Here is a 14039-nt window from a genome sequence, read left to right on the forward strand (position 1 = left end):
TCCAGTATTGTCTATTTTTATTTTAAATTTTCCACTACCTGCAGTACGTACTTTTCTTTTGACAACCTGTTTTATGGTCCAACTTGAGAGATTAATATTAATTAGAATTCCAGAACTTCCTCCTTTTTCTCCAAACATAGCCCTGACAGAATTTATCTTCACTGGAGTCAGATCTCAAAAAAAAACACCTCAATATTCATGCTCAAAATTGACAAGTAAGTGGCTGTTTCCAGAATAAGAATGATGAAAACTATTCATGGACACCTGAAGGGAAAAAAGCAAAGTTTCTCTCAGACTCAAAGAAATATTGCACTTTCACATAGTAGCAGCTTGACAACTGTAAAAATTTCCATTTACTAACTGCTCTTGAATACTGATAACTGCATGCACATGTCAATACTTTTTGTTCAAGAAGAGGTTATTGAAAATTACTTCATAAAAACAATTCAAGACAATAATCATTTCAAAATAATTTTATTTAAACACCTTCAACATATCAAGGAAAATACAGAAGTGAGTAGAAAAGCTGCTTGTGAATTACATTCGTGAACTTAAAAATTTAAGACAAATGTGTAAAAAAAGTCACAAAAACTTGACAACAAAAAAAAAGCCATGTCCAGTTTCATCTAGGCATTGGAGCTGATCTGATGATCAATTAAACTGCAAAGAAATGGCATTGTAATTTGCTCATCGCATACTTAAAGACTGGCATGCTGAGAAAGGAAGGTCCTTATCCTCTGCAAAAGTTCCTTTTTTACACTATCTGGCACTAGGGCTGAAAGAAAGAATTAGAACTAAGTTAGCACAATACATGTAAACAGGTTAGAATATTGTGCTAAGAGCATACTAGTCTGCATTATGGATGCACGAAGATTCAATGAACTACATTTATTTAAAATCAGTCACAATATGTATGTTAAAGCAAGATTACACCAAGCCACATTTCTAATGGACTACACTTTTTTTTCCATTTGAACCAAGGAACAGAGCAATTGGTCAAAGCATAAAAGTAATAGGCTGCAGGTATGAGGTTGCAGCATGGAGCAGAGTAAGACCGATTTCTTTTTTACCCAGCAGCTGGGAGCACCCAATCTTAGAGCAGAGAACAGCCAGAGCAGAACCTTTCTTTAGAACTTAAAATCAGACTGGACTGTAGGCTTGGCTTTGACTTTGAGATGACAGCTAAGTGAGACAGTGTTACCTCAGCTGTAAATAGGGTGTGCAATATTAACTAAGGGAAAGGAAACCCGATGATAAAAAGACTACCTGCCACTTGGAAGGGTTTTTCAGTTGCTGAGGCAGGCAGAAAAATTGTTGCCAACTAAATGGTAATTTGAATGGACAAAATGAAGTTTTTGTTTCACTCCAAAGTGACACTTAACAGTCCAGCTTCAGTTACATTTGGGGACAAAATAAAGCCAAAGACAGGGTTATACCATATTCTTATACTGTCTCTCTCACACTTTCAGCTTATGCATTACTCTCTGGGAATGGCCAAACTCCCACATTACAGACTAGCATTTAAATTTAAGTGCATGGGATTAGGGATACTGTAATGGCATGGAGTGAAAATTGGTTGGTAAATAGATTAGATTAGATTACTTACAGTGTGGAAACAGACCCTTTGGCCCAACAAGTCCACACCGCCCCGCCGAAGCGCAACCCACCCATACCCCTACATCTACCCCTTACTTAATACTACGGGCAATTTAGCATGGGCAATTCACCTGACCTGCACATCTTTGGACTGTGGGAGGAGACCGGAGCACCCAGAGGAAACCCACGCAGACACGGGGAGAATGTGCAAACTCCACACAGTCAGTCGCCTGAGGCGGGAATTGAACCCGGGTCTCTGGCGCTGTGAGGCAGCAGTGCTAACCACTGTGCCACCGTGCCGCCCACAAATAGGAGACAAGAGTAGGAATAAACAGGTCTTTTTCTGACTGGCAGGCAGTGACTAGTGGGATCAATGTTTGGACCCCAGCTATTCACAAAATATTAATGATTTAGATGAGGGAACTAAATGTAATATCTCCAAGTTTGCAGACGTGACAAAACTAGGTGGGAGGATGAGCTGTGAAGAGATTTCCACTTGTGTGGGAAATTAGAATAGAGGACAGTTTAAAAACAAATGGCCTCTGATTTAATATGGCGAGAAGAATACCTCTCTCGGAAAGGCATTATTCTGTGGAATTTTCCTCTCTCGATAGCAGTGGAGGCAGGGTCATTGAATACTTTTAAGACAGAGATAGATTCTTCACTGACAAGAGTTGAAGACATCGATCCATAGAATCCCTAACAAGTCCACACTGATCCTCTGAAGAGTAACCCACCCAGACCCATTCTCCTACCCTATTAGTCTACATTTATTCCTGACTCATGCACCTCACCTACACATCCCTGAACACTATGGGCAATTTACTTTGGCAATTCACCTAACCTGCACATCTTTGGACTGTGGGAGGAAACAGGAGCACCCAGAGGAAACCCACCAGGCACGGGGAAAATATGCAAACTCCACACAGTCGTCTGAGACTGGAATTGAACTCAGGTACTGGTGCTGAGGAGCAGCAGTGCTAATCACTGAGCCACTGTACCATCTGAGGGAGACAGCAAAATGGAGTTGAGTCCACTGCTTTAATATGATTTAGATATAAATATGTCATTTATTTTAAAGTTTGGATTTGGAACTAGTGGCATGGGGGCTTTGGTTTGTGTGTATGAAGTAGTTGAATAATTAACTTGTCAGTCTTTCTGGAGCCATGGACATTAAACCAGCATGTCAGAAGTCACAGGGTATCATGCAACAGGTTTATTTGAAATCACAAGCTTTTGGAGTGCTGCCCCTCCTGGTGTGATATTAGAAATGTTTGTATTGATATCTGGTCAGCATGGACGATTGGACCGAAGGGTCTGTTTCCATGCTGTACATACCTATGACTCTATGAAAGAGTTTTATGAATACAGAAAGCACATATTAAAAGGCAATAGCTTGTTTTTGGTTTAGAGTAATTAAGGATTGATTTTAATTTTAGAAAAAGCAAGAGACTAGAAAAGCTTTGGGTCAATTCACAGAAGGACCTCGCTAGGGTTGGATGTAAGTATAGTTTCTCCTGGATAAAGAAGCTTGTTCAGAACATTTATGAAATATGTTAACTCAGTGTAAGGGTTTTTGTTTGAAATTTCCAGATGAGAAGTTTTTGGTTATAGCCCTGAATATTTGAAACCAAGAACGTTTAAGCTCAATTGTGTGAATCATCATAGAAAAGGCCAACAAATTCTCAATACAGTGATTTGAAAATAATGGATAAAACCTGCTGATGTGATAAAGAATGGGATTCTCTCTGGTATTTGAGTATTGCAAATGATGGCACTGGGGTAAATGGAAATTTTGTTTTGCCCTTGAATGTTTCAAAATCATTCAAGTTGTGTTTTATGTAAGTAGCTTGGTTTGTTCTATTTGATCTTCAGTTCTATTGCGTATTATAAACAAACATTGTTAAAACCAAATGTGCAGCATAGCGTGCTTGTGTTTCACTGAAAAAACACCTTGTTCAATAAAAAAATTACAAAATTTAATTGATCAAGCTAGATTTCAGTCTGGGATCTGACTTGCCCTATTGTAACATCAACTGAATTTGAATTTATCAAATGGTGGAGCAGATTTGAGGGACCAAATGGTATATTCCTACTCCTCACTTGTTTCAATGAATTTATGTAGGGAGTTACAGGCAGGCTAGGTGATGGATGCAATTGGATATTGGGTTAAAAGTATTGAAAAGGAAAACTGGAATAAATCATGTGCTTAGTAACAGATTTTGAGCATCAGATCACAGTCAGAAGTACCAAAGCTCCTGAATAGACAGGTTTGGAACATGCAACTTACATACAATATTGAACGGTTCAGCACAGTACAGGCCCTTCGGCCCTCGATGTTATGCCAGCCTTTTTTCCTACTCTAAGATCAGACTATCCTACGTACCCTTCATTGTACTCAATTCCAAGAGTTGCTTAGAAGTCCCTAATGTATCTGACTCTACTACCACTGCTCAAAGTGCATTCCATGCACCCACCATTCTCTGACATCTCCCCTAAACCTTCCTCCAATTATCTTAAAATTTATGTGCCTTCGTGATAGATATTTCTGCCATGGGAAAAAGTCTCTGGCTATCCACTCTACCTAGGCCTCTCAACATCCTGTACACCTCTATCAAGTCACCTCTCACCCTTCTTTGCTCCAATGAGAAAAGCCCTAGCTCCCTCAACCTTTCTTCATAAATCATGCCCTCTAATCCAAGTAGCATCCTGGTAAGTCTCCTCTGCACCCTCTCTAAAGCTTCCACATCTTTCCTATAAAGATGAACACAATATTCCAAGTGTGATCTAACCAGGAGTCTATAAAGCCTGCAGCATAACCTTCTGGCTCTTAAACTCAAATCCCCTAATGAAAGCCAACACACCATGCACCTCCTTAACAAACCTATCAACCTGGGTGGCAACTTTGAGATATCTATAGATCCCTCTGTTCCTCCACATTGCCAAGAATCCTGCTTTTAATCCTGTATTCTGCATTCAAATTCAACTTTCCAAAGTGAATGACCTTCACACTTTTCCAGGTTGAACTCCATCTGCCGCTTATCAGTCCAGTTCTGCATCCTGTTAATGTCTCATTGCAATCTACATCAGCTCTCCACACTTTCCACAACTCCACCAACCCTCATGTCATCAGCAAACTTACTAGCCCACCCTTTCACTTTCTTATTTATAAAAAAATCCACAAAACAGGTCTCAGAACCGATCCTTACGGACTTGGAGTTGGAACTGTGACATTGGAGCTAAGTGCAGTAATATCAGTTATTCTTAAGACGGCAACTGTCAATTGATTTACAGTTTTTAAAAAAAAGTAATTTCATGAGATGGTGACGTTGTCACTGGTAAGGCCAGCCCTTGTTGCCCACCCCTAATTTGCCCTGGAGAGGTAAAGGATCAACCACATTGCTGTAGGTCTGGGGTGACGTGTCAGGTAGATCAGGTAAGGATAGCCAGATTTTTTTCCCTAAAGGACATTAGTGAACCAGAACTGTTTTCACAACCACAATATCCACAGATACTGCCAGGCCTGCTAAGTATTTTCTGCTTTTAATGTCAGAAACAGAATTGTCGGTTGGCATTGGCGGGGTGGGGTCTTCATTTATGCCACTTTAATTCTTTCATATAGGAATGGTTCTAAAGAACTGATGAAGTATGAGGCAGATCCATAGGCTACACCAAAAACTGGTACTGTAGTTATCCTCACATTCGAAGCTTATAGAATCACCATCCTGTACATTCCATATAAGTTAACAACACACATACCTCTTCCTTTTGGAGTAATTTCTGCCACCAAATCATCAACTGTAACATGTTCCAAGCCTTTTTCCCTGATCACATCTGGAGGAGAAAAAAAAATTCAAAAGAAAGGAAGCTTGAAAGCATTTGTATCAAAACAAATGACTAAATACTTAGCACAAATCTTCATCACTTGAGATATATTGAGGAATTGACAATTGCATGACATTCAATTTTTCTTAGTTTTTAAAGTCATCTGAGGTTATCACCTTTCATGCTTTTTCCTTAAACCTTTTTACTATAATAGTATTCAGATATGTGTGTAAGTTAGCTCACTGAGCTGGAGGATTTATTATGCACACCGAATGGATACAAAATATCAGAACTTAATAGCACATGCAAATGTCAGTGCTGTCTCGAAGGGCTGAAGGGCATTTTTACTGTATGATGGTACGATTCTACGTAATTATAAGCACATGCTTCAATGAATTAGTGCAACAAACTTGTGTCCAGAAGTCCACCCACCAAAGCAGCACTCAAATGCATTGGAGGACAGTGAGCTGAATTGATACTCAAAGTCAATGAACTAGAGCTGGAGCACTGTACTTCCATATATGTGGACTTCCCACTGTTCTTGAATAACCTACTTTTAATCTGGCTGCTCCTAAATGAATAACTTTTCAAAAGAATGAGCTTTTCTGGATGATATTATTCTATGATTTGAGTATCCCCCAATTCAGTTTACCCATATTGACCTCCATTTCACAGTGAATGTTGAGAACACAAAGATGGGTATTTATGTAACTAGTTGAGAGATATAGCTCCATTTAAAAAGGCAGGATTAGCAGCTGAAATGACTGATGATTGAGTTGGTTCCTGAATCAAAGTTTGGCTTCCAACATCAATTTCAATCCAGGAGGGATAGAAATTGGGGAAAAGAGAAATCCTCACACAATAAGGGAAAGGTAGATCTTGGTGAAGATCATAAGGATAACTTACCACAGGGTAAAAAGGCAACCCATGAAGGGGAAAGAAAAGTTAAAATGCTCTGATGTTTTCACTGCAGTAAAGTAGGCCACAAGGAATCAGTGTTGGTGGGTTAGAAAACATTGGAAAGTCAGGTGAAGGAAAACAGGAAAAGCCAGTGCATTTTGTTGGGAGTGGTGAAGGAACGCACAGTGGAGGCACCACTACCAAATCTACAGCAGAATGTACAACCTGGTCACAGTTTGCTTAAGGAGGAAGTGCCTGATTTTCTTTAACCATAAAGTTGCGAAGGTAAAGTTTACTTGCATTGACCAGGAGCAGCAGGTAAAGAGGTTACAATATTAAGAGATAAAGAATCCTCTCAATCTTTGATGTTGAAAGACGGGAAGATATGTACTTCTGAAGGACTACTGCCAAAAGAAGTGCTAATAATGGGAGTTCACAGTGAGACAAGAAGCACTCAATTATGTAAAGTGAGGTGAGAGTGTCCAGTGAAGAATGAAGAAGTTGTGGTGGGACTAATGGACAGAGTCTCAGTTCCATGAATGCAATTTGTCCTTGCTAATGATATAAGTGGCTCACAGTAGGAGTATGGTTGAAAAGCCACATTCTGGCAACTGTGGTATTGCAGGAAACATATCCTGGATCTTAAGAGCAAGTATATAAATCCAAATGATTGGGGATAAAGGTGAAGCAACCCAACAAACAGAATAGATGGCATTTATCACAGTGGTGAATTTGAAATTCATGACACTGACAAAATTACCAATATATTGGTTCAGTCCCTTCTTCTTCATTCCCATTTCCCCATTTGATGGGATAAGAGATAGTGTGGACTCAATGGGTTAAATGCTTCCCATTCTGTACCATTTCATGAACCTCTAATAATTGTTTTGCATTCTTCACTGGCCAATTAAAGTTTCTGTTTTTCCTATTTGAATTATTTTATTTAAAAGATCTGGTTAGATTTAAGAGCTGAACTGAAAGTTCCACTGATGTTAAGCTAGACATGATTTTATGTAAACCATAATGAACGTTTCACCCTAAAAATTATTAAACTAGTGTCACTTCACCTGACGAAGGAACAACGCTCTGAAACCTTTCAATTTCAAAAAAACCTTGTTAACTATAACCTGGTGTTGAGTGATTTCTGACTTTGTCCACCCTAGTCCAAGACTGGCAACTCGAAATCATAAACTTGCGAATGACCAAGAATGAGCATTGGGATTGTTTGGCCTGTAGTCACTTTTGATCATTGTAAAATAGAGCATTTTTCAATAGCTCACAAGTTGCAAACTGGACCTGAAGGGCTTGCAAGCGATGTCACCCCATGAAAGTTTACCTTTACAGTGTGCTTTCAACTGATCTTTCCATCCACATTCAGTCAGCTTAGCTCGAAGCAATTCCTTCAGACTGTAGGGAAAAAGAGAGACTAGGAAGAATTGACATTCCAATTGTTTAGAACTTGGAAAATATATTTAAAGTGGACACTGTCTCACCGTTCTCGCTCTCCTGTTTCTATCAGCTTCTGGTTTATGGTTGCTCTGAGTTGTGCGTCTTTATTCATTTCAGAAAGTGAGCAACTGCAACAGGATGAAAACAGCAGCATTTATCAATGTGAAAGGAACAGTAACGCTTTGTTTTGACAGTCAGTATTTCTCCAAATGCTTGTAAAGCAAAATTATTAGCTGACTGCTTTGTGCATTTGAACTTTTCACAACTGACTATGTTCATGTGATGGCACACAAGAATGTAACAGGCAAATGTGAGAAGCGCTAAGTGCATATAATAAAGTATATCTTGATATTAACAAAACAGTTTTTTTAAAAATTAGAAGTTACCAAAACACTGATAGCTACACAAACTTTCTCATTCTTTAATGAACAGGGGGTGGTACAATATCTCAGTGGCATTATTACCTTACAATGCCTAGGATCCAGGTTTGTTTTCAGTCTTGGATAACTTCTGTGTGGAGTTTGATTAGACCTTACTCTCCAGATTACTTATAACCAAAAGTCACTGCACTATTGTGCTCATAATCAAATCTAGAGAGATAAAGAAAACATCAGCTCCAACAGCTCAAATACACAGTTGGTAAATTCTGCACAGAGAAGAGCAAGACAGCACGCCTCTCACTCTCCCCCCAAACAAAAAAGGGGGCCTACAGTGGTTTGTACTGCTGCCTCCTAGTGTCAGGGACCCAGGTTCAATTCCACGGGTGGCTATCAGTGCAGAGTTTGCATGTTTTCCCCATGTCTGTGTCAGTTTCTTCTGGATGCACCTGTTTCCTCCCACAGTTTAAAGCTGCGTAGGTTAAGTGGAGTGACCATGCTAAATTGCCCTCTATGAAGGTTAGGTGGATTTACCTTGGTAAGTGAGGGGTTGGGGCTGGGTGGAATGCTCCTTGGAGGATAGGTACAGGGCTCAATGGGCTGAATTACCTCTTTCCACACTGTTGGGATTCTATGAGTTTAGATGGGTACATAAGATAGAAAATAAACAAGCTGTGTTACTTGCAGAAGATTCCCTTAATTTGGACAAAATACCCATTTCCAAACTATTACTCAGTTTTGAAGCTAATTGTTGGCTTCTTGCTTGCCTTTAGTCTTTTTCCATTTCTACTTCATGCTAAGCCTGTTACATCATGTAGTATTTGGGTTACAGTAACAAGCAGAAGGAAAATCAAAATCAGAAAACAAGGTGATAATTGTTCATTATTGAAACATGTTGATATAAAACAAAGAAAAGTACAAGAGCTTTTATCACAACTGTTCCCGGACACCAGTCCCCTTCACGGCTGCTTGCTGGATACGATGCTGTACAATCCTTATGTCCAGTCCCACACTAAACTAAGTTTCAGACACCATTTCACACCAATTATGAATGTCCGTTCCTATCACACCCTGAATGCCACTGAAAGTCTAATTCATATTATTATCCTCAGAATGGACATCCCTCAATAGGCCTCACCATGTTCAATTTCATGCAAATTACCCACACATCTCAACTAAAAATGTTAACAAACCAAGGGAAATGCTGGAGAAACTCAGCAGGTTTGGCTCTTGTGGAAACTCATATTGGATTTAAAATGTCAATTCTATTTTCTCTCCTCAGACACTGACAGTCCTGCTGGGTTTGTCCAACATTTTGTATCTTTGTTTTAGGTTTCCATCAACTGCAGCATTTTGCTTTTACATAATAAAAGTGACACTGATAATAATTGTGTACGTGCCATGGTTACCTGTCTCTAATCTTCCCTTTGTATACCTAGCACATTAGATAAGCACATCACAAAAAGGAGCTACATTCACACCAATAAATATTGCAGCTCCAAGGTTTTGAAATCTGGCATTTTCTATTTGCTAAATACTGTCATAATAGATGACTACCCTCTAGTGGCTGCAAACAAAAGCACACAGTAAATTATATTTAACTTACACTTGAGATGCAAAATTCAAACATCCTCATTTGTAAGATATAGCTGACTAAAAATAGCTTCATATTTATCAAAAGCCTGAAATAGACCATCTTTTCAGTAGAAATACTCATCAAATCATCCAAGAAACAACTCAGTAATTATCATTGGTATTGCATTATGACCAATACCAAAATCACATTTGTCTATTCAATCATTCTGAAAATTGAACTGCAACGATTTCCTAGTGGTAACCAATTTAACTATAAGGCTCTTCAATGTGCAGCCCATGTTGATGCTTTGCATCCTGATACTATTAAAGTATTGCTGGTTAAAGTGCATTACTGGTTAATTATGACCAGCTAAGACAGCTTTCACCTGTTCTGATCTCTGAAAAAAAGTATTTGTTAGCAGATCAAGGACCAAAAAAGCAAAATCTATGTGATGGCTGCTTTTGAGTAACACCAAGACCTGTACTAATGCTGAGAGACACAAAATGATAGAAATAACAAGTGCCATACAGTGAGAATTTGGATGGAAAGAAGTTGCAGCACGATTAAAAATGAAGCAAAATGAAGCAAAGTTACCCATAGACCCCCATGCTGTGCCTTCTCTTCCTTTCAGAACTTTCTCACCTCCCTATCACCATCCTACACTCCACCTTCATCCTCTCTCTCTACTCCTCTCTTCTATCTTATCCAACCACATCTCTCCTGATCCCATCCTCCTGTGTACTCCATCCTCATTTCTCATCCTTCTTCATAGAAACCCTCCCATACCTCTTTGTCCCTCCAAATCCCTCCTCCCCGACCAAATCCCCTCCCTCTCTATCTTGCCTAAAATCCTCCCTCTTTTCCTCACTCCAAAACCCCCTTCCTGCTCCTCCAAACAACCCCAAAGTCATTCCCCACACCCTCTCCAATCCCCACACCCTCTCCAATCCAAACCCCACTTGCTCCTCCTCTCCAATCACAACCCCCCCTTCCAACCACCCTCCTCCACAATCCCTTAACATCCTCTCCAATCCCCCATCCCCTCCCTGATCTCACCCGCTCCCCCTTTGCAATCCCACCCTCGCCTCCACTTCAATCCATCCTTTCCCCAATCCCACTCCACCCCGTCTCCTCCTCCTCCTCCTCCAATCCCCCCCACCGCCACCCTCTCTCCAAACACACCCCTCCACTCCAATATCCCCCACCCCCTCTCCAATGCCGCCACTCTCTGATACCCCACCCCGTCCAATCCCCAGACTCCCATCTTCGATCCCCAAATTCCCCACCCCCTCTAATTCCCTATTCTTCACCCCTCCCTCTCTGTCTCCAAAATAGCCCCAATCTCTCTCCTTTTCTCCCTCCGTCTCCAATCACCCCCATCTCACCTCTTTGATCTTCCTCTCTGCTCACGATCTCCCCTGTCTCTTTCTTACATACAACAAACTGAGGCCCAGCGCGGCTCCAAGGAAATGCCCGCGGTAACACCGCTCCCCCGGCCACCTGCAGTTTCACAAAATGGTTCCGGACCGTAAGGAACGGGGATACGACCTAGGACCGGAGTGAATAACGAGCACCGACAACTAAAAGAATGTGTGTGTGTGTGTGTGAGAGAGAGAGACGAATTTAATTCAAAATAAACTCCTGTCAAAATGTGATTGAAAAGTGAGGAAACGGAACGTGCAACACATTCATTCCACCCCACGACCGCCGAGCAGTGAACCAAACAACAGCAAATCCTAATGTTAAACCAGAATTAAATTCGTGTTGCAAATACACAATCTATTTGACAGTAAATATTAATTTATGGCGACCTATCGAAGAACAAAGATCTTCATTTATCAAACCAGTGACAGGACTACAATTCCCAGCCTGCCCTGTGATGTCGCCGGAAGTGCGTGGCGGACGGAGTGATGGCGGCGGCTAATTGTTCTCTGACTGTGTCTCGGCACCTTCTCGACCCCAAGTTTGACAGTTACAAACTGTCCTTGGAAACGCTGCCCATTTACACTGTGGACCTTGATGGTGGTGAGTTACCAGGGCAGCAACTCCTTCCCGTAGCAGCAGCTATTCCCGCTTCACTCCATGAGACAGAGAAAACCGCGTTTCTTTAGCGCCGTTCACATCCCCAGGTTGCTTTCAGTTATCGACGTATTTTATTTTATCGTTTAATCTATCACCAGGATTGTTGAGGTTCGCTCACTACATTAATAAACACGTTAGTCCATCTGTGCACATTGCTGTTTGGGGCATTACTTGATAATCCAGCCGGTTTCCACGTTTTGGGTGAGGGTTAGGCATTGGCCCCAGACACGGACACTTTGGGGGCACTCTTCCCTCCGCCAACTCCTTCAAACTAGTGGCTGCTGTGTCTTTTAACGACTACCTTGAGAGGGCAGACAGGACCTTAGTTTAGTGTCTTATTCAGATGGTATCTCTGACCATGCTGCACTTTCTCATTACTGTATTGGATCCGTCCATCTGTGATTTTTTATTATTCCCCGCGAGTCCCAAGAATGGGATTAGATTAGATTAGATTAGATTACTTACAGGCCCTTCGGCCCAACAAGTCCACACCGCCCCGCCGAAGCGCAACCCACCCATACCCCTACATGTACCCCTTACCTAACACTACGGGCAATTTAGCATGGCCAATTCACCTGACCTGCACATCTTTGGACTGTGGGAGGAAACCGGAGCACCCGGAGGAAACCCAGGCAGACACGGGGAGGATGTGCAAACTCCACACAGTCAGTCGCCTGAGGCGGGAATTAAACCCGGGTCTCTGGCGCTGTGAGGCAGCAGTGCTAACCACTGTGCCACCCTAAATCTTCTGTCTCAAAAGCGAGAATGAGACCAATTGAACCAGGGCTGATATCTGCTCTGTTCAGCTTTCTACCTACCTGACTCCACCACAAGAAAATTTGTATCTTTTGTTATGACTTCTGACGCTTCCACATTAAAAATCCTCAATGCATCATGCAGAGCGGCTTGGTCTACAGTACAGTGCTGTCTCATTGCAATGGCCAGTTATTATGGAAATATTATAGGGCTGGGTTTGTTTGGCTCAAATGGCAGCACTCCTCTTGAGTGAGAGGATTGTCTCCAAGACCTGTTGCTGATTTTCAGCAAGTAATCTGTGGTGAACCTCAGCTGGAGGTTCACTCATTGTTGGATGAGTAGAGCTTACAATGTTAAATTGGTGATCTGCCTACTTAATTAAGTGGGTTTAAGATATTGGAGGGCAATATTCTGAATTATGGAGTTCTTTCAATGTTCAGCTTAAAAGCAATGCCATAACTATACCAGGAGAACAGACTATAGATCACTCTAATATTGTTGGAGGGTCTTTTTATGCTTAAATTGACAACCCCCCTAATTTCTTTCTTGACAATGAATGCACTTCAAAAAGACAGAGCTGACTGGTGCTTCATCATGTGATAAGCACCTATGTAAATGCAGGTAGATATATTGTTGTATGAACTGATTTTTTTTAACATAAATTTACTTTATTTCAAGTGTAAACTTTAGTATCCTGTGGGACTCAGCCATGCAGACCAGAAATGTTTTGATCTCAAATCAGACCTCGTTGACTACCTGATTCAGCCATTGAGATTTTAGTCTGTCAAGTTTGTGTTGAATCTTTTTTGGTGCAGAAACCCTCAACTAATTCTGCTGGTCTCTCTACTATTCCCTGTCTTTCTGTGTTGCATCTCTTCTTTGTCGCACCTGATTATGGAAAAACATTTCAACATCTTACAGCTGTTACCAAAAAAAGTCATAATTTTAGGAATTGTGTGCCATTTGGCACCCTCCCCCAAGCAAGCTTTGCCATTCGATGAGATAGTGGCTGGTCTCCACTTTCTTGCCTGCCCTTATCACACTTGACTACTTTGTTGATTAAAGAGGCAATGTATTTAAAGACACCTCTTTCTCACAATCTTGCTCTCTTGTTTTCTCTCTCCACTCACTAGGTCAAACAATTCTAAAAACGTATGTCCCCGTAAGAGAACTTCTTCATCTTTGTCTTAAATGAAAGACTCCTTATTTTGAAACTGTGCCCTGTAGTTCTAAACACCCCATCCTCCCAGCATCTACCTGTGAACCTCCCTCAGAATTTTGCATGTTTCAATAAGGTCATATTTAACTCTTCTAATTGGCAATGCATGTAGTCCCAACCTTCTCATTCTTTTCTCATAAGACAAGCATCTCATCCCAGGAATTGGCCAAATAGGCCACTTCTGAACTGCATTGGATTCAAGTTGATGTCTGCTTTAAGTAAGGACACTAAAACTGCACAGGATACTTTCAAAACTTCT

At 41.0% G+C, this 14039-nt stretch overlaps 2 protein-coding genes across 4 annotated transcripts in view; one reads left to right on the plus strand and one right to left on the minus strand.

The window, feature by feature from the left end:
- Nucleotides 1–458: 458 nt before the first annotated feature.
- On the minus strand, nucleotides 459–11265 carry eny2 (ENY2 transcription and export complex 2 subunit). 2 transcript variants are annotated; one of them, XM_043688749.2, is made up of 6 exons: nucleotides 11109–11265; nucleotides 8235–8360; nucleotides 7815–7898; nucleotides 7658–7728; nucleotides 5356–5430; nucleotides 459–775 (listed from the first exon to the last, which is right to left on the minus strand). In XM_043688749.2, the coding sequence occupies exons 3-6, from the start codon at nucleotides 7880–7882 to the stop codon at nucleotides 699–701; spliced, it is 291 nt and encodes a 96-aa protein (XP_043544684.1). In that variant the 5' UTR covers nucleotides 7883–7898; nucleotides 8235–8360; nucleotides 11109–11265; the 3' UTR covers nucleotides 459–698. The 2 variants fall into 2 exon arrangements, with proteins under 2 accessions (XP_043544684.1, XP_043544687.1); XM_043688752.2 differs by lacking the exon at nucleotides 8235–8360 and having other exon boundaries at nucleotides 11109–11216.
- Nucleotides 11266–11622: 357 nt separating this feature from the next.
- nudcd1 (NudC domain containing 1) overlaps nucleotides 11623–14039 on the plus strand; it is a 118332-nt gene continuing 115915 nt past the window's right edge. For both annotated transcript variants that reach the window (XM_043688747.2, XM_043688748.2), the window contains exon 1: nucleotides 11623–11748. In XM_043688747.2, the coding sequence (XP_043544682.2) occupies nucleotides 11634–11748 (115 nt within the window). In that variant the 5' untranslated portion in view covers nucleotides 11623–11633. The remainder of the gene's footprint in view (nucleotides 11749–14039) is intronic.

Source organism: Chiloscyllium plagiosum, unplaced genomic scaffold, assembly GCF_037043375.1.
Source record: "Chiloscyllium plagiosum isolate Xiang-an unplaced genomic scaffold, Cpla_swu_hap1 HiC_scaffold_4, whole genome shotgun sequence".
Classification (NCBI taxonomy): domain Eukaryota; kingdom Metazoa; phylum Chordata; class Chondrichthyes; order Orectolobiformes; family Hemiscylliidae; genus Chiloscyllium; species Chiloscyllium plagiosum.

Bases quoted from the DNA above. Each gene is read 5' to 3' on its own strand.
- eny2 (XM_043688749.2), bottom strand. From the start codon at position 7,882: ATGAATAAAGACGCACAACTCAGAGCAACCATAAACCAGAAGCTGATA. The intron at 7,729-7,814 runs GTGAGACAGTGT...TTTTCCCTACAG, and splicing joins GAAACAGGAGAGCGAGAACG to TCTGAAGGAATTGCTTCGAG. The intron at 5,431-7,657 runs GTAAACTTTCAT...TTTCTCCTCCAG, and splicing joins GTTGAAAGCACACTGTAAAG to ATGTGATCAGGGAAAAAGGC.